The following is a 22633-nucleotide window of genomic DNA, read 5'->3' on the forward strand; positions in this document are numbered from 1 at the left end:
AGCCACATGAGCAATTAAATGTTCCATGTGTTACAGTTTGAGATCTGCTATTAAGGAGAATCTTATTACAATCCGTTCATGACAGTATTTATAGAATAGTTCAAAGTGCATCTTCTCTGTAGTTAAGTAACATCTGCTTATTTGTGATGTTATGCAAGCTACAGTTGATTCAATAAATACATAGTTGGTGCTGGTAGATGTTCTTCAGATCTTAAACCTTTTGGGAAGTGTAAGCACCAATGCCAAGAATGTCATCTTGAAATTCTTGCAGCGTTTGTATTTATTGTCAGTAACCACCTGGAACATCTAATCAGCTCTTATCAACCTAATAGTTATTTACACATACACTTAAAGATGAATGTATAAATGACTGTACTTCAAGTTATGCAGAGGGAAGGTATTGAGTATGCAAACTGCATACTGCACTATCAAAGAGCTTTTTTAATGTGGCGGGACGGTAAAAGCTGCATGCTCAGCAGCCTGGCTGGTACTTGCATCAGAACGTGCATCTGTGTCCTTGCTGTGCTGCTGAGTCAAAACCTTCAGTCGATGTCTGGTACCTGCGTGCTGGTCTCTGGTAATTATCTGTGATAGGCGTTGTGTTAATAACTTCATGCATGTAGTGTCTTCTGTTAGGTCTTTGGTTTGTGAAGTCTTCATATTTCTATAGCTGTTCTTTTTAATAAGAAATTCTCATATTTCACATTTTTAATAGCCACCCCCAGTAAAGGGTGGTTTTGAGGGTGAGTAACCACTTGACTGCAGTTGATATCCTGACGCGGTACTGTAACACTGAGAAACATCAGCGTCTCTTCTTTCCCTTTCCACCAGGTTGCCCTTGTTTCAAGCAAGTGCTTTTGCATTCTTAGCACCTGCTAGAGCAATACTCTCCCTGGAGAAGTGGAAATGTAATAATACAGGTAATTGTCATTTATGTTTGTTCAGGTTTAAGTAACAAGTGACCCAGGTCACATACAGTGCAACTGCCAAACCTTTTGATATGGAAACTGGAAGTGATGAACAGGGAATATGAAAAACCAGCTTTCACAATGTTAAAACTTTGTGCCTTGGGAAAAGATTCCTAAAAATTCTGTTGTGGAATTCTGTTCCTGTTTTGTTTGGTTTTTTGGTTGTTTTTTTTTTTTTTGTTGTTGTTTGTTTTTTTTTTTGTTTGTTTTTTTTTTGTTTTTTTTTAATATAAAAAAGATTGACAAAAGCAATGTTAAACATTAGCATAAAACATTTATTTCGTTAACAGTGTAGAGAAAGGCAGGATTCTGGAAATGTTTCTTTCTGGTATTTGGAAATAGTGAGTCCGATCAAGTCCTTTTAAGTTGAGTAGTAGTAAGTTTGGGCAATGTTCAGCATCACCTCAAGACCATTGTTTTTACCTGTTTAGCTCATACCTGACAGGTTTTGCAGAGCAAGCTTTGATAGTATTTGGATGTTCATTTTAACTTTTTCTTTGCTAACTTCATCATCATGAAACGTTTTCCATTCTTCTAGAGTGAAAATGTGCCATAAAACTTGTTGGGTAGGGGACTTTTGCTTTAACTCAGGTTAGATAACTGAAGTGGAAACAGCAGCTCTGGCAGTTTTCTTGTTAATGTGGTGGGGTCAGTCAGTAGTAACGCTGTGGGCATTGCAAGACAGCAGTATAGAGAAGCAGGCTGCTTGTTTCTAGCTAAAGTTTTTCCCAGGGTTCCTGCTGATTCTCTATAATCATTTATATGATTTATGTGTTTATACATCTCTTGATTCACTTACCACCATCTAATTAATTTTCCTGATGTTTTCACTATAGAAAACTTAAATTTGAGCATTTACATTTTCTCACTGGGAGAGTCAGACTTAGCTACTGGGAAGTAGCATGTGGGTTTCAGTGCCCAAGAGGCAAAGACAAACTATTGTTAACTATAGTAACTAACTAATATATAACTATAAAGGCAAACTATGGTGTGCTTTAGTAGTGCTAGCTGTTTTGGGTATTTCTGTGCATCAAAATGTGCCAGTATCCTAATACACACCTTGTTGAAAGAAAATACTGTCTGATAACCTTTGATGGCAAAACAATTTTTCCACTACTTCAGCTTTTCAGAAACAGCCTTTCGTGCATCTTGCTCTTAAACCTTTTAGCCTTCAAAAGGTGTCAGATGGGGTTGTTACCGGAGGTCAATTCAGGGAGTGACCTAAATTGGTGAACAACAAACGTTGGAGTACTTGATTCCTAGTGTGCAGTTGAGTAATTCTCCATTCATGCATTTATTGGAGTGGGGAAAGAATCTCTAACTGAACTTTCTTTTTGAAAGTTATGATTTTTTTTCCATTTTAGTACAGTGGGTAAAATTAGTGGTTAGCTCTTGGGGAAATGTAAGCGTGCTATTACTTGATTTGTAGCATTGCAGAACTTTTATTCTGTGTAAATCAAGGCTCATTTGTCAGACACAGCTTCACAGATTTACTTTGTATTAAACAATGGCAAAGTGGCCAAGGAATAAATACCTGTGTTTGTTCTTTCTTTCTTTTTGTAAGATATAACAGTTACAAATGGAACAACAGAACTGCTTCACACTGAGCACATCTGGTATCCCAGAATACGAGAGGTAATGTAGGAGTAGCCTTTAGCTGTTGATCTGTCTGATTCCAGTTGAGTTTCTCACCTAACCATCTCTGTGTTCTTGTCTTTAAGTTGGTAATTTCTTTTTTTCACTGCGATTTCATTTGAATATATCCCTTTACTCATTTCATGGAAGTCTTCATCTTTTCAACTTGTTCATTGCTGGACAGCAAATGCAAGGAGTTAGTTACCACATTCCAAAAGATGCACAGTAAAATGCACAAGCGAGACGAATACTCCTCTTATAACACTTTACTATTTGTGCTTACTAGTAGCAGTTCAGCTGCTACCAGACCATTTGCCTGCTGTCACTGTTGAGTAGGCTGTCCCGTGGAAGGTAACATGCAGTTAGCAAATCTGTTCATCCCTAGGTGTCTTAAGTTGGAGACTATTCTAATAAGATGTTGATTCTCCCAAGAGACTTGCTGAAATCTGTCAAACTCCTTCTCCACTTGCAGCACTGCAGTCTGAACTTCGTCATGCTCTGCAGAGCCCAGGATGAGGGTTGTGCCCAGGCACCACACTAGAGTGGTAGATAGCGTAGTCCAAATTAAGGCGTGTGTCATGGAATTTATCTCCCATCCCGTTGCTTTGGGCTGCAAACTTTTTCTTAATTAAAAACAACCCCTCTCTCTTCCCCATGTTCAAACCATAGCTACATCCTGCCAAGAGCCCTGCAGCCAAGAGGGCTGACAGTCTCCTGAGACCACAACGCTGCTCTATACCAGCTTCTAAGGAGCACTTGTGAACAATGCAGCATACACTCTGCCCCTAGGAGCTAGGAGCATCACCTCCGTGGCGCCACCAACCCTTGCCGGTTCGATCTGAGAGCTTAAAGGTTAGCCTGGAACCCAGGTCTCCTGTCTGACAGTGTGATGTGCTATCCACACAACTACCAGACTGGCCCACTGGTCTGTTGTGTAATAGTTTTGTGGAGAAAACCATAAGTGTTATGCTTAAGCAATAAGTCACTTAAACATAATGAGCTGTTTTATGACAAAAAATTTGCTGAGTTCTTCTGTGTCACTGAATTCTTTTAACTGCAGTTTGTAATCCAGAGCAGAAAAAGAAATGTTTTGGGTTTGCTTGTAAGATTTGACTGAACTGTCTCTATCCCGTTCTTGTGTGTTCAGATCCAAGGTGCTATTATCATGTCCTCCCTGATAGAGGTGGTCATCGGTTTGCTTGGCCTTCCCGGCGCCCTGTTGCGATACATTGGACCTCTGACCATCACACCAACTGTTGCTCTCATCGGCCTCTCCGGTTTCCAAGCTGCTGGAGAAAGAGCGGGCAAGCACTGGGGTATTGCGATGTTGTAAGTACTCCCGGGTGTTCTTGGCTTAGGCCGGGGGTCCCAGTTGGTAAGTCATCACGTAGGAATTTCAGAGTGCCAGGGAAAAGCCAGGGTCTGCCCGGCTGCCAAAGGTAGCATTGCAGTGCTCCCAGCATGGAGAAATACCATGTGCAGGGATGTGAGTGGGTCTGGATGGGGTCAGCTGGCAATTTGGGAATAAGGACAGCAGCAGCTCTGGGAGCAGGAGAGGAGCAACGGCTGAAAGTGAGGTGCAGAGAACAGAGAATTTTATAAAACAGTAGTTGGTCTGGGAGCCATTAGCAGAGTGTAATTCAGTGCTATAGAAAAGATGATTTAGCAAAACACTGGAGAGATTAGGGGGATAATTTCTATTTCTATGATGCTACTGTGTATGTTTCTTATTCTGCAACAACGAGCAAATAGCATTGGTAGTAGTGATCCATTTGTCGTTATTACTAGTTTGCTTATCTATAGCCAAGAGAAATTTGTATGAGGACAGAGAGCATGTGTATTTCCATGAATGCCATCAGTCAGGGAGGCATAAGCAGACAGATTTTGGTTTAGTAGACAAAAAGGCTTTTAGAATGAATTTCAGGGCATGATGTATGTGCTTTTGTAGATATAGATGCCAGGGAAATTAAAGAGTTGAGATTAGTGGTATGAAAGGAAATAACTGAGAAAAATGAGATGAGGAGAAGACAAAAGCTTCCTGTGAGATGCTGTGGATAACCAGCCAAATGAGGATAGAAACCACATTTTAGGGAGAAGGAAATTGACTGAAGCAGTTGCTATATTCAGTGTATAGCGACCAACTCTGTGCTGGCTCTGGAAGCGGAAGGAATGACTTGATGAGATCAGATTCTGATCTGACTAATCTGTTTGCACAGTACTTTGAACATGTAAAGTATTCTGTAAGTGCAGCTTATAATTAAAAGGGCTGTTTAATTCTCTTTTATCTTGGATGTTAGCATCATGAATATTCTTGTAATTCTATTATGTTAAGCAGCTGACCCAAAGGAACGTTTTATTTTCCTGTAAAACAAATTCTATGCAAGTTGGGACTAATGTTAAATCAATCAAACAGACCTTTGGTGAATTGGACATGGAAACGTGTAATTACAGTTGACGTTTTGCAGATGCAAAAAAAAAAATCAATTTCGGAGCAGGTTTTAAATATTACCCAGTCAATAAGTATTTCTGGCTTCTGCCACATAAGAATGTGCATTAGACTGTTGAAAATAACTCCATTGCCATCTAGAAACACTCAAAAGTAACTTGATCTCCACAAGATGTGGCACTTGAAATTGTCTTGACTGTTCTGATGAGATGAAAATACTTCATTGCTATCTAGACCAGCAGAATAATACCTGGGTAAGAGCTATTATCCTCTATTAGCTGCAGATGCTATTTGACAAGATTTTCAGTCCCCAAACAGTTTTCTGACCTTGCTTGATCTGCAGGTGCCAAGCTGAAATAATTTAATCCATAAAACACATCACATCATGATCTGTAAAAAGGGAAATTATTCCTGAATTGATCTTTGCCTGTATATCCAGTGAACAAAACTGTTTCTTTGGGCATTTAAAGATTTGTTAATATTTTACAGAATGGCAGTAAGCCCCCCTGCCGTGTAGCCAATATAATACTATTTACCATAATATAATATTACATTATTTACAGCTCTCTACTAAATAAACCAAAATACAAAGCCACCTGTCCTCAGGGCGACTGTGGCAGGATACCTGCTGTTAGGGAGTGGAGCCCATCTTTCCATAATGGACTTTGGGAGACATGCCAAAATATTTCCTGAATGTGAGGAAAAGGTGCCTTTATCATTCGACTCTATAGTCGGGGGTAAAGGCTATAAATGACACCCTTCTTGTGCAGAGCTCTTTGTTCCTGGAGATTGAGGGAGAATAAAGCTCTGTTTTGTTTCTTACAGACTGAAACTGATCTTGGACAGAAAAGGGAGGGAGGCTTAAAATCTGCCTTTTTTTTTTTAAGTCAGCTGATAAAAACATAATCTCAAATTTCAGAAAAGCTTTGCTTCTTCAGACAGTTTGACTCTTTGTGTAGCCTTTATAGAGCAAAACTGGTTTTGGCTATTTCAGAATTGAACAGCCTGCCCTGGCTTTTTATTCTTCAGTGCAGTGGATACTTATTTTAGCTGTAGAGTTGAATTAATTTTTAATGTCTAGAGGAATTTAGCAGTTTTGATGAGGGGGAAAATACATAATCCTTGAGGCATCTGAAAACTAATAAACTGGGTTACTGGTGAATTGCAGTTGAATGGAATCTTCTTTTTTGGGGCTCTGTTCTGCTTGATACAGCTGTTTAGTGAAAGATGCACATACAAAAAAAAAAAAAGCTGGGATTCTTAAGAATTGAAGAAAGAATTGCCCTTGACACAAATTTTTCAAGTGCTCTGGAGTTTTATGCAAATTTGGAAATATAAAAATGATTGTATACTGGCCTCCAGTTTTCCTGTTTCTTCCCATTTGTTAGCAGCAACCTTTGTGCTTCATATGCAGAGCAGATTTGGACACACAGAGTTTGAGTCAAAAAGAAGCAAGCAGCACAGCGTAGCTCTTTGCTAATGGCTGCTTAGTTCTGAAGATCTTTTTTTAGTCTGATTCGTTTTTCTGGTTTCATTTACCTGGTTGCTGCTGGCTATTTTTGCAGCACTTTAGAATACAAATTATGTTGGTTTAGCTTTGGTGGAATAATAGTTTAGTTAAAATATATTCTCTTATGAGGCCTTGTCTTGTGCTAAATTTAAAATGTACATTTATATTTTATGTTTGAAGAGCTTGAACAGGTTTGTGTTAAGAAGGATTTTTAACATATTGGTGCTAATGACATATCTCTCTTGTCCCACCCTCCTCCTCTTTTCTCAGGACCATTTTCCTAGTATTGTTGTTTTCTCAGTATGCCAGAAATGTCAAATTTCCCTTACCCATTTACAAATCCAAGAAAGGATGGACAGCATACAGGCTGCAGCTTTTCAAGATGTTCCCTGTAAGTAGTTGAACTCATTCTTCAGTTGCCAAAAAAAAACCAAAACAAAACAAAAAAAAACCTAATTTGTGTCTTGGGGTTTTTTTCTTGGTTTTCATTTTTCTTACTAATACAGTATATCACAAAGGTGAGATAAAAGCTTAAATGGACTTACGGGAAAATAAACTGACTCATTCACCTCAGGAAATAGTTGATATTGTACTCTTGCCAGATCTCATTCTGGTGTTTGTCTCTGATGAAGAGTCATTGGAGTGATGATGAAGATCATGGAGGAGAGGGAAGGGGGTAGAGAAGAAGGTGTGATTATGCATGCAGTGAAAGCCTAAACTGAGCCTTCCAAAAAGGGATGGCGAGATTGTTATCTTCTAGTTTTATGAAAGCAATACTCCATTCCTCCGTGTGAAAGGCTTCTTTTTGTGTCTCTGGTAAAGTTGAGACTAATTCACTAAGTTTGTTTAAGTGCCCATTTGGAGACTTTCCCATTTGTTAAGGGAGAGAAGAGGCTTGCTCTAATTCTACAGCTTTTGTAACAGCACCTTCGTTAGGGGCCGGGGGGAAGCACCTAACAGATCTGTTACAGGATTTACTGCTTGTTTAGACTTTAAAATTTCACTTAAGATCATGCTTGGGTACGTGTGTAATAGATATTCTGTGCAGGAACTGTTTGCAGTTCATTAATATTGCCAATGATATTTTATTTTAAACAGCTTTTTTCCTTCTCTTTTACAGATTATTTTAGCGATTTTGGTGTCATGGTTGCTTTGCTTTATCTTCACTGTGACAGACGTCTTTCCCCCTGACAGTTCGAAGTACGGCTTCTATGCTCGCACAGACGCCCGACGAGGAGTGCTGTTGGTAGCTCCGTGGTTCAAGGTTCCTTATCCTTGTAAGTATGTCTGGTTTTAAGAGCTGTTTGTCTAATACTATGCCTGTGAGTATAATTTCTGTTGTTTTTAGAAGCGTTGCTATTTTTCTCTCAGTACTATATTCTGATGTATTTCAACATGCACTGACCTAAAGACGTTATAGGTGGCGATGATGTTTTCTTTGTTTTCCTCTTTAATTTGATGCCTTAATGTCTCACCCAAGAAAAGACCATGTCTCTGAAACTTTAGTTTGTTGAAGGCACTTGCTGGGTTTATCTAGGTAACTCCTGGCTTCAAATAAGGTGGTGGGACTGTATATAAAACATGAAGTTTTGGGGAATGGTCGATTTAGCCGTACTTGTTGATAACTGTGGTCAGCTGCTGTTAACGTTATACAATAATCAGGATGAGTTATTACAACTCCTGTAGAGCTACTGAAGTCAGTGATTTTTGTTGTCTAAAGAGTCAGTAGTGTGTAGAGTGTTTTCCAGCCTGATGCTCTTCCCTGCCCCAAACACACTTGGTCTTGACCTAACATTACTACACAAAAATGTCCTGACTTGCAGAAGCGGCATTGGAATCAGGCTGATGGGCAAGTCAGAGAATGTCAGTCAGTGCTTTTCAAATGATAAAAAAGTATTTACAAGAGAACACGAAACACTTTACTCGATGTCTCAGATGTTTGTATTCTTTTGCTGGTCATCTTTAGGTTCAAAGCTGTTAAAGGTTGTTTCTTACGCTATGAGATAGTTGCCCAACTGGTTCACCCTTGTACTGCTCAGAAATTAGTGGGGTAATAATAGAATAATATTTTACTAGAATAGAGTAATAAAGATTGTTAGGAACTCCACTACACTGTAATGAGGCAGCTTCGTTGTGGTTTTCCATATGCTGTGGTTCTGATTAGTTCTTAAAAGAAACCACTTCTAAAGCAGTACTCGCAAGATGTATAATAGAAGCTTTTGGGAAAGAAGAGGAGGAAAACTTCTTCACTGTGATTAGACCTTTCCTATTTAAGAAGCCTTGTTCACTCACATTTGTGTGACTTAAAGTTCCTTTTGTTGCTAGAGGCTCATCTATGTTGAAGAGATAAAAGCATCAAGGCAATTGCTGTGGAAAACCTGCCAAGCTTTTCTACAGGCTTAAATTAATCTTATTTTCTCTTGTACAAAAATTTTGAATTAGAAGGTGTTTGTGCAGTGATCATAGCTGGTTGTTGGCATTCTCTTCGGTAGACTAAACTTATAACCAAAGTCTGAGTTTTTAGAGCAATAATAATTAAGTGGCATTCGCCTCACTGATCAGAATTGTTTTTTCACAAGCAGTAGTTCAAATTCCTTCCTTCTGAACAGGAGGAATTTTTTTGGTGAGGTTTAGGGGGTTTTGGGCTTTTTCCAAGCATGATCAAAGCAGTTGGTTAGGAGTTTTTTTCCTTTGCTCCTTTCATCTACTGGAACTTGCCAGGCTGTGTTACTGTGAAGGGAGTTTGTTGTTTCCATTAAAGATGAATAAACAGTGTGGCCAGCAGGACTAGGGCAGTGATGGTCCCCCTGTACTCGGCACTGGTGAGGCTGCACCTTGGACACTGGGCTCAGTTTTGGGCCCCCTACTACAAGAAAGACATTGAGGTGCTGGAGCATGTCCTGAGAAGAGCAACAAAGCTGGTGAAGGGTCTGGAGAACAAGTCCTGTGAGGAGCTGCTGAGGGAACGGGGGGTGTTTAGCCTGGAGAAAAGGGGACTGAGGGGAGACTTTATCACTCTCTCCAACTACCCAAAATGAGGTTGTAGCGAGGTGGGGGTTGGTCTCTTCTCCCAAGTAACAAGCGATAGGACAAGAGGAAATGGCCTCCAGTTGTGCCAGAGGAGGTTTAGATTGGATATTAGGAACAGTTTCTTCACCGAAAGGGTTGTCAAGCACTGGAACAGGCTGCCCAGGGAAGTGGTTGAGTCACCATCCCTCAACATATTTAAAAGACGTGTAGATGTGGCACTAGAGGACATGGTTTAGTGGTGGGCTTGGCAGTGCTGGGTTAGCAGTTGGACTCGGTGATCTTAAAGGTCTTTTCCAACCTAAATGATTCTATGATTCTGTGAAATTGCTGTTTGTTTTGATATCTAAATTGTTTTCTGTGGCACAAGAGAATTCAGTTTTCTTTTCTTCACAGTTCAGTGGGGACTGCCAACAATTTCAGCCGCTGGAGTAATAGGAATGCTTAGCGCAGTTGTTGCTAGCATTATTGAATCAATAGGAGATTACTATGCCTGTGCCAGGTTGTCTTGTGCGCCTCCTCCACCTATTCATGCAATAAACAGGTATGTCAAAAAAAAAAATACTTTCCAGTGCCTTAAGCTACTTTTTTTTCTTTTTTTTTTTTTCACTTGTTTTTTTTTTTTTTTTCCTCGGGATAAGACAGGAATGTGCTCTGAGATTAAATGTTACAATTTGGTCAAACACAAGGGCCAAGGATCTGAAATACAAGATGCAACTGTCATGTTGAATTATTTTGTTGCAAATGTGGCATTGGAAACCTAGTCCTATTCATGCTGGAGTCTGTGGAAGTTAATAATAGAGTTTCCATAGGGACAGGACTCTAAATGAGTTCTGTAATTGGGATAGCTTGTCAAAATCACCTGACATGCAGTTTTAGAAATAAAAGAGCGGCTCTAAGTTTGACTTGAATTATTTTGCAATTTCCTCGATTTAAGAACATGGGTATCTAAGGCATAGAAAAGAGAACTCAAGTTGGTTTTCCAGGTGTGTTGGAGCTTGAGATACGAATTACAATAATTCATGTGGGACGGATGCCTTGACAGCCCCCCACATAACATGCCATTATAAAGCACCATCTGAAGCAAGTCTATGCTAATACAAGTTTGGCTCTTTTTTTTTTTTTCTGTTTGTGATTTACAGAGGGATTTTTATTGAGGGTCTTTCCTGTGTTCTGGATGGAGTATTTGGGACAGGGAATGGATCCACTTCTTCCAGCCCTAACATTGGTGTCTTGGGCATCACAAAGGTATGTGCTTTACCTTGATTACTCTGTGACTTAAGTATTTTATCTCCTGGTGTAGAGCTTATGCCATTTTCAAGTTTCACAGCATGATCCACTTCAAAAAAAAAACATACTACTTAGTACTTCATGCAGACAAACTTTACATGGCATTCTGAATTTACCTAGCTTGTCTGTACCAGCCACTGTTTAACAGAAATACAATCTAGATAAGGGCCTCAAAAATCTTATTTTTATTTGGCAGTTAGAAAACCTGCGTAAAGCAGATGATGCTAAATAAGCTATGCCTTTGAAAACCAGAAAGGTGTTCCAGAGCTCTAGAGTGTTTTAAGTTGAGGCGTAAACACTGTAAACTACACAGAAATCAATACTCTTTTGGATGTCCTGGCTCTGAAAGCATTGCTAGAGAACTGACTATTTTAAATGTCCCACTTTAACACACAATGAAATGCAACTTGAGGTCCTTGGGTCTTATCTACGTCTGTACTAGGACGTTACACTGACACAGCTAGAACAGGAGCTGCAGTCAAGGTAACTTTGAAATTAAAGGTACCCTAAATATTTGTTTCTGTCAGGTTTTTAAGGCACTGAGCAGATTTAGGGGATTACGTATTTTTTGGGGTGTTACTCAGCAAAATACATAAGCACTTGAGCGATTCCTGTGTTCACGTGCTGAACTGGATGTGTGCTTGAATGCCTTGCTGAACTGGGAGACCTTGGACTGCAGATAGATTTGCTTGATATTGTTAATTTAACCTTGTTGAGAAATACCAACAGAATTGGTGAGAGTAATTTATGTTGTAAATACGTAAAAGCTATAAATCTACTTCATGCATACAAGATAGAAAATCTATGCTCTCCACTTAAAATAACTCATCCTTCTGACTTAATCCAATATGTGGATTATGAATTTATCTTCAGCCATTTTTTTTTTTCTGCACAAAGGATGATTCTGTTTGGTTTTAGGGTGGAATATAAATACTAATAGCACCATCTGCTGTCTGTGTAAGTCTTCCATTCAGTTGCTGATGGAAATTTCCTAAAAGAAATTTTGGTTAGAAAAATCCTTAAAGAGGTTTATTGTGTTCTGCTCCCATTCTGTTGTTACTTCATAGAAGTTGATGTGAATTAACAGCACTTTTAATAATACTCCACAGAAATAAGTGTACATTTTGCTTTGGAGTGGCGAAAAATGAATGTTAAACTGACAGCTGTTACAGAGAACAGAGTTAACTACGGTTAGGTCTGTTCAGAGCTCGTGGTGGAAGAGTGAATATGCCTTATCCAGAATGGCACAGCTGGATGGCTGTGCTCCAGTGTTTGGTCTTGTCTCCCTGTCTGCACACTTATTCCTAAAACTGAATAGTTTTTCAACTTCAATTTATATCAAAATAGATTTTTGGCATGTAGTTACTCTGCTATTTATTTGGGAGGGGAAATCTTTAGTACTCCTCAGTAAAGACTACATAGTCCTGGTGATCCTGTTATACCAGTCCAACATTTGACAAGGCATTTACCTCCCTTGAAATCAGTATATGATTATGCTTAAAATTCAAATTTGAGGTTTCAACTGGATGTAAATAGTGCAAAGTCTTTGAGCTAGTCTGTAAGTTTTATTTGATGAGAGGAAAATCAATTAAATTTGATTAGCTGGGGCAAAAGTATAGGCAGCTTATGTCATAATGCTCATGATGAAATGGATACTCCATTCACTCCAGGGTACTAGGTACCATATCATGCACTCCAGAATAATCATGTAAAGCATGTGTACGAGTGCTTGGGGATAAATATGTAGTTTGAGCTAAGTGCTGGCCAGGATGCTTTCAGTAGCTCTCAAAAGGAGCTTCATTTGTTTGCCCTGTAGTGATTGAGCATTTGCATAAAGAAATGTTGCTGTTGTGCAGATTTTTTTATAGAATCTGCCTATTTCATGCGGGAAGATAATTTTAGAGAAAGATATTGGTTGTCCTAAGGAAATCAATATCTTTATAAAAAGCAGAGAAAGGTGCCAGCTAAGGTCTGTTGTTATTCTAGTGAACACCCTAATTTACTGGTATAGCTTCTGTTTGTAGGTGAACACATCACCTGACAGTTAAGCAGTGAAGAATATGGGGGGAAGAAGTACTTTGACACTAAACATGCCTACTGTATCTTTTTTTTTCTCATTTCATTCAGCTCAGTCACACATGATTAACAAGTTAATATCTACTTCTCTTTGAAGCTTGATTCTCTGTAACAGGAGACCTACAAAGGGCTTTGCTAGAAACCACCTTACCAGCGTAACGGGGCTTTTTTTTGGCCCTGGTACACTTCTTATGCAAGTGCAACACTACTAAAATATCAACCATTCAGGTTTATCAACTCCCACTGCAACAGAATGCCAGCAGAATACTGCCCGAAGTTTGAATGCTTGAAATAATAATGTGAAGGAAGTGCAGACACTTGGTTTCACCCTGTTAGCACAGCCATTATTTGCATATGAAGTGAGTTCAGTTCAGATCTCAGAGGGATGATAGAAAATCAATTGATAGTCTCTGTCTAGAAAGCCTGCATCTCCTTCAGGTGAACTGTGTGGTAGGTAACTAATACATATGTTCTTGTATAAAAGGGCAGCAACACATGGTTTGGTTTTTTCCCCCCCATTTGCAGTACAATTGATCCATTTGCCATCTCTCCTAATTATGGTCTATTTGTTTTCTTTACCGTAGATGGGACTGCACCACATTTCACAATTATTGTGGCTATAGCAGTTACAGGTGGTTTTAAAGATGACAATGTTAACAAAAACAAAATCGAACAAAGTTACGTTAGAATTTTGGAGTGCAGCCATGTTACAGCTGAGCTCTCCAAGACATTTATAAAGGCTTTGCAGCCTGTGTTTTAACACCACCAAAAAATACACATGGAAGCTTGAAAAGAAGTCTTACATACGAAAGAGAAAAGAAATAAAATGAAATGCAAGGCGTGAAGTGGGACTAAGTATGGACTTTTCCCAGTGTCCTTTCCTTTTTGTTCTCCTGCAGGTTGGAAGCCGCAGGGTTATTCAGTACGGAGCAGCCTTCATGCTCTTGCTTGGGATGGTTGGCAAGTTCAGTGCTCTCTTTGCCTCGCTGCCTGACCCCGTGCTTGGTGCCCTCTTCTGCACTCTCTTCGGTAACGTATGTTTTTTTGCTTCTCTTTGTGTACTGTGTGGCTCTACCTTTCTATTCTGGTTCCATGTTTATATGTGTGTTGCTCTCTTTTTTGAAGAAAAGGACTATATAAAAGCTAAGACTTGTTTTATTTGCTTTTAGGGATGATTACAGCCGTGGGTCTGTCTAACCTCCAGTTCATAGATTTAAATTCTTCTCGTAACCTGTTTGTACTTGGATTTTCCATTTTCTTTGGGCTTGTCCTTCCAAGCTATCTCAAACAAAATCCACTGGTCACAGGTATGTGTTTCTGCTCATTTACAGGAGGCATACTTTTACCTTGTACTCATATGCAAAGTACGTACAAGTACAAAGTAATGTAAAGGGTCAATAAGAGAAAAAAAAGTGTTATGGAGACAATAAAAGCTATAGATAAGAAGGCAGTTGTGTTCAGAGGAGAATTAATTGGGACGTTGAGACCTGAATCAGATATTTCAGTGGGGTACGTCTGAAGTTGTCCGGGTTTCTCTGGGTACAGTTGTAGAGCAATGGAAGGAGGCGATTGCCAGTTGGACTGGAAGGTGAATCAGTTGGACTAAAAAGGTGAATAGAGTTGTAAGTGATGTTAAAAGAAGAAGGTGAAATACCAAGGTAGAGCTTGAAAGCTAGCGATTTGTTGGGGGTTTTGAAATTTTTTGTGACTGCGAGCGTGTGTTCTGAATCTGAATTTTAATGAACTCTGTTTCAGCCCGTTAGCCAAATTATAGTTTTGATGAATTCATGGACAAGGCTTTCTATTTTAATGCTACCTTCTCAGTAGTGGTCATGACAGCGTATGTCATCAAAGGAGGACTCTTTACAGGAATACTTGTTTCATTTTGGTTTTATGTTTTGTTTTGTTTTTTTCTTTAAAGGATATATTAACTAACTTTATTGCTATCACTTCAGAACTAGATTTAAGAGCGTATCTAACCTACTTTAAGTTGTTCAGAAAAGTAGATCATCCAAGAAGAGTTAGGTGATGATCTATTGATACAGTGATCTTCAGTGAATTGGTGCTGTAAAGTCTTGCCCTTTTAAAAAGTAAAGGTTTATAAAAGAAATTATTTCAGTCCCCATGACTTTACATTGTGAACATTTCTCCTTTTCCATTTTGTAGTTTTCTATTTAGTTTAAATTCAGCAGTTGTATCTGCAGTAGAAACTAAAATGACATTTCATTACATTCTTATAAGTAACTGAAAGTTCATGGAGTTACATTTTGGGAAAGAAGGGCTCCCCATGGTGGAGTCCATCAGGTGAAGGTTCTTCTGCATCTATTCTCACATGGTTTTAAGAGTCCTATTTGAGCAAATTCCTCAGTAAACTCAGTAGCAAGTTTTCCTGGTTGATCTGCCTGTAAATCAGTAGGATGTGTATATGTATGATAAAAATTCAAATTCTAAATATTTTTTTTCCTGTTCTTCTAGGAATAGCAGGCATTGATCAAGTATTAAATGTTCTTCTCACTACAGCCATGTTTGTCGGTGGCTGCGTTGCATTCATTTTGGATAATACCATTCCAGGTCAGCATTTGAACTTGTCATTTTATCTGAAATAACAACAACTGCCTTTCTGAATGAAGATAGCACAGTGTTTCATGGAGGCAGGAGATGAGGAAGAGATTGCTGCTTTTGTTGTTGACTTCTTTAACGCCTAGAGCAGACTGCTTAACACTTGTGTGCCTCAGTTTCCTTGAGAATGCATTGAATCTTTTGCAGGTTAAGGTCGCCATCCTATAAACATATAAAATAGCTGATAAAAATCAAACCAGAATAGTCTTCTTCAGATGACAGAGTTAAAAGTATTTGTAAGATCCAAACATCCTTCCATTAATTTGAGAGGAGAAATTTGCCCTGGCTTCCAGTTGCAAATTAAACCAGATAATAGCCATTTCCAAAAACATTTTTTCCCCTCTGCCTGCCTCTTTGAGGAGACTAGAAGATCTTTCTAGTGCTTTGCTGAACGTGGTGTCTGAGACTTGGGGTTTTCTTTCTTCTTGTAAGCTCTACTATATATGTGTGTGTGTTCACAGAAGGATACTCATGTATATATATTTGTTTTCCCTTTTTTCTTTTATTTTGATTTCTAGGAAGCCCTGAAGAAAGGGGAATACGAAAATGGAAGAAGGGGGTTGGTAAAGGAAGCAAGTCACTGGATGGCATGGAAACATATGATTTGCCTTTTGGCATGAACTTCATTAAAAAATACAGGTGTTTCAGCTTCCTGCCCATCAGCCCTACCTTCCTGGGTTACACGTGGAAAGGCTTCAGGAAAAGCAGTAACTGCAGGAGTTCAGATGAAGACTCAGAAGCTACAGTATAGCCTTAGTTGAAATTATATTATCTAGTTGTAGTAAAAGATGTATTTGCAGTTTCTTGCTGATTAAGAAGCATTAAAATATATGTTTTGTATATCTGCATTTAAATTCTGGAACCAGAGCTGAGACGGATTTAAAAAAAAAAAAAAAAAAAAAAAGCTTTCCTGTTGTGGGTGGTGGTAGCCAGATCTAGTGTCTCTGGGTCAAATTTGCAAATGCTCCTCTGTTTGATTTTTCAAAAGCTATAGATACCTGCATACCTAAGTCTGTTTATTTGAAATGGGGCTTAGGTGCCGGAAGTATGTAGGTGCTATTGAAAAATGTTACATTTAGGGTGATTTTATTTAAGTCATTGATGCTGGCGTTTTTGGCGCATTCATTGCTGGCGATGTTAGTTACACCAGAAAACTGAATTATGTGAAGAGGGGCGGAAAAAAATGTTCTTCTAGTCATGTCAAATCCCTTATATACTGTCTTCTACTTACTGATTTGCACATTCCATATTTTCAGCCCCCTGGAAACCAGGCTCAGTTGATACTGGCAAATCATGGGAGTATTTTTTTGAATTACCGATAGTTCAGTGAGATGCCTAGTGTTAAGACAGAAAGTTTCTGTAGTAACTTTGCCGACGAAAACTATGACCGACTTTTGATAGTTGAGTGCTGTAGAAGGAACCACTCATTTCATATCAGTTTGCATTTTTAAACGTGTGGTTTTTCTGCCTGCCATTTAACCACCTAATTATGGTATCCAGGTGCAGGTTTTCTTTAAAGGGACACGTGTAGCTTGTGTTTCACAGAGATGGGAAACTTCTGACTTCCAGGTAGGACCTGATAACAGTTTTTTACAGTGCAGTGCCTGTACCCAGCAAGACGTTTCCTGGACAAAAATGAGAATTTGTTGAGCAGTTCTAAGCAGTTAGCAGCTGTATGCATGCAGATTTCTTTCCCTGCAGGGGAAGCTGTGCGGTCACAGCGCTGCCGGCATTCACTGGTTTGGATCAGTGCAGAATTTTCTTGATAGGATATCAAGAGCCTATGGTGCCCATGAGCAGCTCGTGCTGCATTGCCTCTTTTTCTGCTCTCTTGGTGGGGCTTCTCGTTACTGCAGCAGGAGGGGGTCTTGAACGGCAGAGACACTACATTTGATGTCCTCATCCACTGGATGGTTTAACGGGTATTGGGTCCAATCAGGGCACCATTCAGATTTTTTTTTTTTCCTGGAATAGTCTCAGCTCTGATGTTATGTGGGTGTTCATGCTCATCATGCATTCATAATTAAAAGTTTTATTCATGTTTAATGTTCTTACTATTGCAAGTTAGTTTTAGACTTCAGTGTGGCCCCAAAAGCATTTTTAAGCTGTGGAGATCATCAGGGAAATGTAGTGTAATGTAATTTCAAGGCCAGTATGCTCTACGGTGCTTGCGTTTTGTATTCCTGGAAAAAGCATAACAGTAGATCCTGTAATTCACTAATATATTTATCGAAGTTTGACTACTGGACAGGAGCACAGGAACTCTGTTTTCTCTGAGTCTACTTCCAGGTGAATTTGTTATTGGTTATTGAAGCATGGAAGGGTTGGGGTGGGGAGGGCAAGGAAGGAGCTTAACGGATCAGTACTCAATAGTGTAGAGTCGGAATGATTCTGTTGATATCGTTCTCAGCATGCCATGGCTGTTTCCAGAAACTATTTTATACCGCTTTTTCCATAACGAAGCATGTGTTTGTTCCTGCTTCAGGGAACCTTCAGTAGTTTGCAGTCTTGGTGTCAATTGGACTATCTCGAAAGCTGGTCGGAAGAGTTATTGTGTAGTAGACAAGGTTAGTTTGCCTGTGAAACAAAGTCATTTTTATAATTTTTAAATTTTTCCTCTTCAGGTAGTGAGCTGTTAGATTTCTACATCCACTTGCAGATAGTTTTGAGTGCGGAGACCTCTAATCAGTGGCACGAAGCTTCCAAATTTCCCAACTTTTATGTGCAACCAAAGATGTGTGGGAGACATGGGAGAGTTAAATATATATATATGTATATATATATGTGTGTGTGTGTATATATATATATATATATATATATATATAAAAAAGGAAAAAAAAAAAAAAAGCCACCTATGTACCGTGGTTGTAATGATGTAAAATGCCAAAGTTGGTTATCTTACAAATGTTGAGAAAGGGGAGGCAAAAGTGTCTTATTTAAAACGGTGCCACCTCAAAAATATTGAAATGTCAAGTCCGGTGATGCTGCTGGGCACAGGATGCAGCAGTGACACCTGTGTCCTGAGCCTTTTCTAACTTCTCCCCCCCCCCCCCCAAATATTCTTTGATAACTTAAACACGTACGCACTGAAGAGACAAGGCGATGAGAAGGAGCATGTCTTCTCTCCCCTTTGGCTGAAGTAAAGCTGTGCGTGTTCTGTATTGCCTTCACTTGAGAATTGCCAAGACACTTCAGTCAAATTACAGGGCAGTGAATCCAAGGATATTTTTTTCTTCTCCCCGGAGCAGAACACCACCCCTTTCTTGCAGTGTAGGAAAGACTGTCCAGATAGGTGAAGTCCAGTTTCTCTGTTTTAACTGTTGGATTTAACGCTTTTTGTGACTTTGGGTCCTACTGTACCGGTTCTGTTGACTGGCTGAGAGAAGTGCAGTGGCGTTTGGCCGGCATGTTTGCTTTTCTAGCCACTTATCTTGGTAACACTAAAATAAGTAGATGTAGTTAGCCGTCATTTTTGTAACCAAATTTGTATATGTACCAACTCTCTCCACCTTCTTAGGAACACGAATGGTTAAAGGTGAGCCAAGGCGATCTGCTGAGGCACCTGTGATGTATAGCGAGGGGGTGGCTGCAGCACCTTGAGGTAGAGGGCACGGAGCTGATGCGCAGGCGCCTCGGGAAGAGGAGCTCCCCCTTCCCCTCCCGATGCACCTGAAGCTGTCCCTCAGCTGCCAGGGGAAGAAGAGGCGTTGCTTTTCTTTGAGAGGGAAGCAGCTCTGCGTTGGCCCTGGTTTTGTGCGGTCATGGCAGGCGATCGCGGGCCGTAAATCCTCCTCCCCCGGCTCAGAGGCTGCGGTGGGGCTCAGGGCCCTGGCCGGGGGAGCGCGGCACGCAGCCGGAGCTGCTGCGCCGTGTGGTGCAGAGGATTAACGTGCAGGTTTGAAAAGCTTTTAAACACTTCGTGTTTGCTGGCTACGCCCAGGCTGTGACGCAGAAGGGTGGCTGGATATAGAAATCTGACTGCAAATGCAATACTCCGTTTTTCCTATCTGTGTTACTGCCTGCCTTTCAAACAGCTAAACTGATCAAAACCACTTAGGGAAGACGACACCTGAGATGAGTTAAGAGGCAATGAGATGTTTCAACCAAACTTTAAGACGGAAGGGCAAATATTCATGGTAGAAATATCATTTTGTCATATCAAAGATGGTATCAGTGTATGCAAAACAAAACAACTTGGGACTTTTGTAGTTGATACTATTGTACTTTTTTTTTTAGGTTAAATTAAGGATTCTTGCTAACATGTTGAAACACGTTTTCTAAAGCAAATACTTGCAAATTATACCTATAGAAATTTATGTTTCATAGCTAACAGCTGTGACTGATTAATGTTGTCATATTAGAGTGCATTGACAGAGGAACTTAATCAGGTACCTCTCTCAGAAAGTTCAAACTTTAAACCCAGAATTTGCTTTACGCCTTTTAATACTGACTTTAAATATGGCAACTTGGTTTGTACATGAATATTGCAGTATTTTATTTCCATATATTAAAAATAACATTTCCACTCAGGATAATGGTCGCAGTTTTCCTGAGAGGGAGTGGTATGATTGTCATGACAATGTCATGTGATGGTAGAATTTCTTCATTGACGAATCTATAGTAGTTGTGTATACTTTATTTCCCATGTTTATGTTCCTACCAAAAACTAAAGGGTTTCTTTATTGTTCATCTCCCTACTGAGATCTTGGTACTCCCGATGCAGAATTGGCGCTTGCAAACTGAAATCCTCAGTACTATTTATACCACAAGGAGCGTCAGTGAGTGCGACCGGTCATTTGTAGCATTGCATCCTTAATATAAAAAAGCGTTGAAAACCACGTCGTTCGTGGTACAAACAGCACTCCGGGCACACGTGGTTTAAAATAGCCGGCTTCTAGTGGTTTGAGTGAGCCATTGGATGCTTACGCACAACCTCTGCTTAACATCATTTGTGTATCCATGTAGAAAATGCATGTGACAGACCAGCACAACCTGTGGTGTTTCTTTTATGTGGCCTTCTTAAACCAAAAGCAACTTTTTTTTTTTCTTTTTTCTTTTTTTTTTTTTTAAAGGGGGGAGGGAGTTGTGGGTCACTCATATTTGCAGAAAATGTCCCACTCGGTGCATGGTTCTTAGTATTTCCTGGGGCGAGTGGCCGCTGGGGCCATGGGCTGACAGGTCCTCTGTGCTCTCACGCTGGCAGAGCTGCGCTGGGTCGTTGCAGCGGTGGAGGAGGCCACGAGGTCGCCGGGGTTTCGCTTCTGCCCGTGACTCGAGACAGCGTAGTGCTGGGCTGCTTTTTGTATCGGGGATCCGCGTTCAGAGCCATCCAAAATATTCCTGTCTAGTTCTGATTTGACTGTGACTGTGCATTGTCATCCGTACATATTGATATGAGAGATATATTTAGAATTGCCTTGTGTACTATCTGGCATTTACTACATCTTTCCAGGTAAATCATCTTGCTGCCAGTCCAAATTATTGTACTTTGTCTGTTTATAACAACCTTTGGCGTAACAAACTATTGACTGTTCTTAGGCAGTGGGGATAAATATTTTTTTTCCATGACTTTTTGTGACTGACTTTGGCTGTAAAACTTTTTTGTTAAACAGCAAGAGGTTTTCTGTTTTGTTTTGGTTTTGATTTTTTTTTTTTTTTTTTGTTCTGAGAGGTGTAATTCTTTTATGGAGGGTTGTTTTTTTTTATTTCATATTTTTTTCTAACATTGCTTCATTAAACAATTAAATATTTAAAAATGTAATATTTGGACCAGATGTTGTGAATAATAGTAGATAAAGCTATTTTATTCTGTATTTTTAAAGCTGTTCAGTATAAATAAACGCGGGCATAGATGCATCTTGGCAGTGTGGTGTTACACTTCCTTTTAAACATCCCCTTCGAAGGTGAATCAGTGGTTTGGGAATCCAAAGACCAGGCACCTCTTTGTCGCAGATTCAGTTTCCTTGAGCTCTTTGGCAGAGGCACTGCTGTCTGTCCGTACCTCTTACTTGCTGTCTGTCCCTGGTTTTGGTTGTGGCAGCTCCAAGACCCATCCCCCTAGCACCCCGTGCCCCTCAGGGAGCAAAACTCCCTGTAAAACCAGTTTGCACGGTCAGCACTTACGTGTTCTGGGTGATGTCCATGCAGCAAAACTTAGGTGACTCATTTCCTAACTAAAATAAAAAGAACAATCTTCAAGTCCTCTTAGGACGCCGAGCAGAGGCTTTGAGTTACTCTGTCCGGGTGAGACCGAGCAGCGAGATTTCCCAGCAGAGAAATAACCTGGTTTAGGGTAAAGCCCTGGATTTGGGCATTTGGCCATCCGTAGCCAAAGCGAAGCCTCCCGGGCCCCTCGCCAGGGCTGCGGCGTGCCCACAGCGGGGCACAGGGGATTTGGGAGATGTCCTGTCCCTCCTCTGCAGCGTGTAAAGGTAAATTAGCCAAGTGTCACCTTGCCTCATCGCCAGCATTTAAGAAGAAGGAAGCTGCCTAGCACCTTGCCTGCTCCCCAACCAATTAATGAACTTGTTTGTTTTATCTGGAGCTGAACTATTAAATTTTTGATGTTAGCCTGGAGCACCAGGGATGTGCAGGAGTTGCCTCCGGTGAATTGGGACCTGGAAAAGTCTGGCTGAGGACACACAGCACCTTTCGATGCCTGTCAGCCTTCAAGGTGTCTGAGCTACTATTGATTTTAGGGGGAATTAAGACCCCCAGGTATTTTTCTTAATTTAGGCATAGCCCACTGTGACTAGTCCAAAAACTGTAGCCAGATGGGAAGAAAAATGACAAAAAGTCACCTGAATCGACAGCGAGAGGGGTGTGAAAGTAGATCTGGTATCAAAGCTGGTGGAGCAGCTGTGGGACCAGGGTGGGGGATTCCTGATTGTTCCTGAGCTGGGCTGGGTTCAGGTCAGGGATGAAAACAGCTCTGATAATCCTGATTAATCCTTCGTGCTACTGGGTCAGAGCTCTGGAAATAATTGTGTTTTCTCCTTATGTCTTGCCCGAATCAAAATTCAGCATCAGCTGCATCAGCACAATGAGAAGGGCTTTATCCCA

At 40.1% G+C, this 22633-nt stretch overlaps 1 protein-coding gene across 3 annotated transcripts in view; it reads left to right on the forward strand.

The window, feature by feature from the left end:
* Positions 1–21427, forward strand: part of SLC23A2 (solute carrier family 23 member 2) — a 63450-nt gene extending 42023 nt beyond the window's left edge. For all 3 annotated transcript variants that reach the window (XM_042801318.1, XM_042801316.1, XM_042801317.1), the window contains exons 6-16: positions 832–920; positions 2533–2603; positions 3751–3932; positions 6830–6950; positions 7680–7836; positions 9983–10130; positions 10729–10834; positions 13852–13981; positions 14122–14259; positions 15428–15523; positions 16090–21427. In XM_042801318.1, coding sequence (XP_042657252.1) covers positions 832–920; positions 2533–2603; positions 3751–3932; positions 6830–6950; positions 7680–7836; positions 9983–10130; positions 10729–10834; positions 13852–13981; positions 14122–14259; positions 15428–15523; positions 16090–16322 — 1471 coding nt within the window. In that variant the 3' untranslated portion in view covers positions 16323–21427. The remainder of the gene's footprint in view (positions 1–831; positions 921–2532; positions 2604–3750; positions 3933–6829; positions 6951–7679; positions 7837–9982; positions 10131–10728; positions 10835–13851; positions 13982–14121; positions 14260–15427; positions 15524–16089) is intronic.
* Positions 21428–22633: the final 1206 nt, after the last annotated feature.

The sequence above is a fragment of the Tyto alba genome, unplaced genomic scaffold, assembly GCF_018691265.1.
Source record: "Tyto alba isolate M040663 unplaced genomic scaffold, T.alba_DEE_v4.0 Super-Scaffold_34, whole genome shotgun sequence".
In the NCBI taxonomy this organism is placed as follows: Eukaryota; Metazoa; Chordata; class Aves; order Strigiformes; family Tytonidae; genus Tyto; species Tyto alba.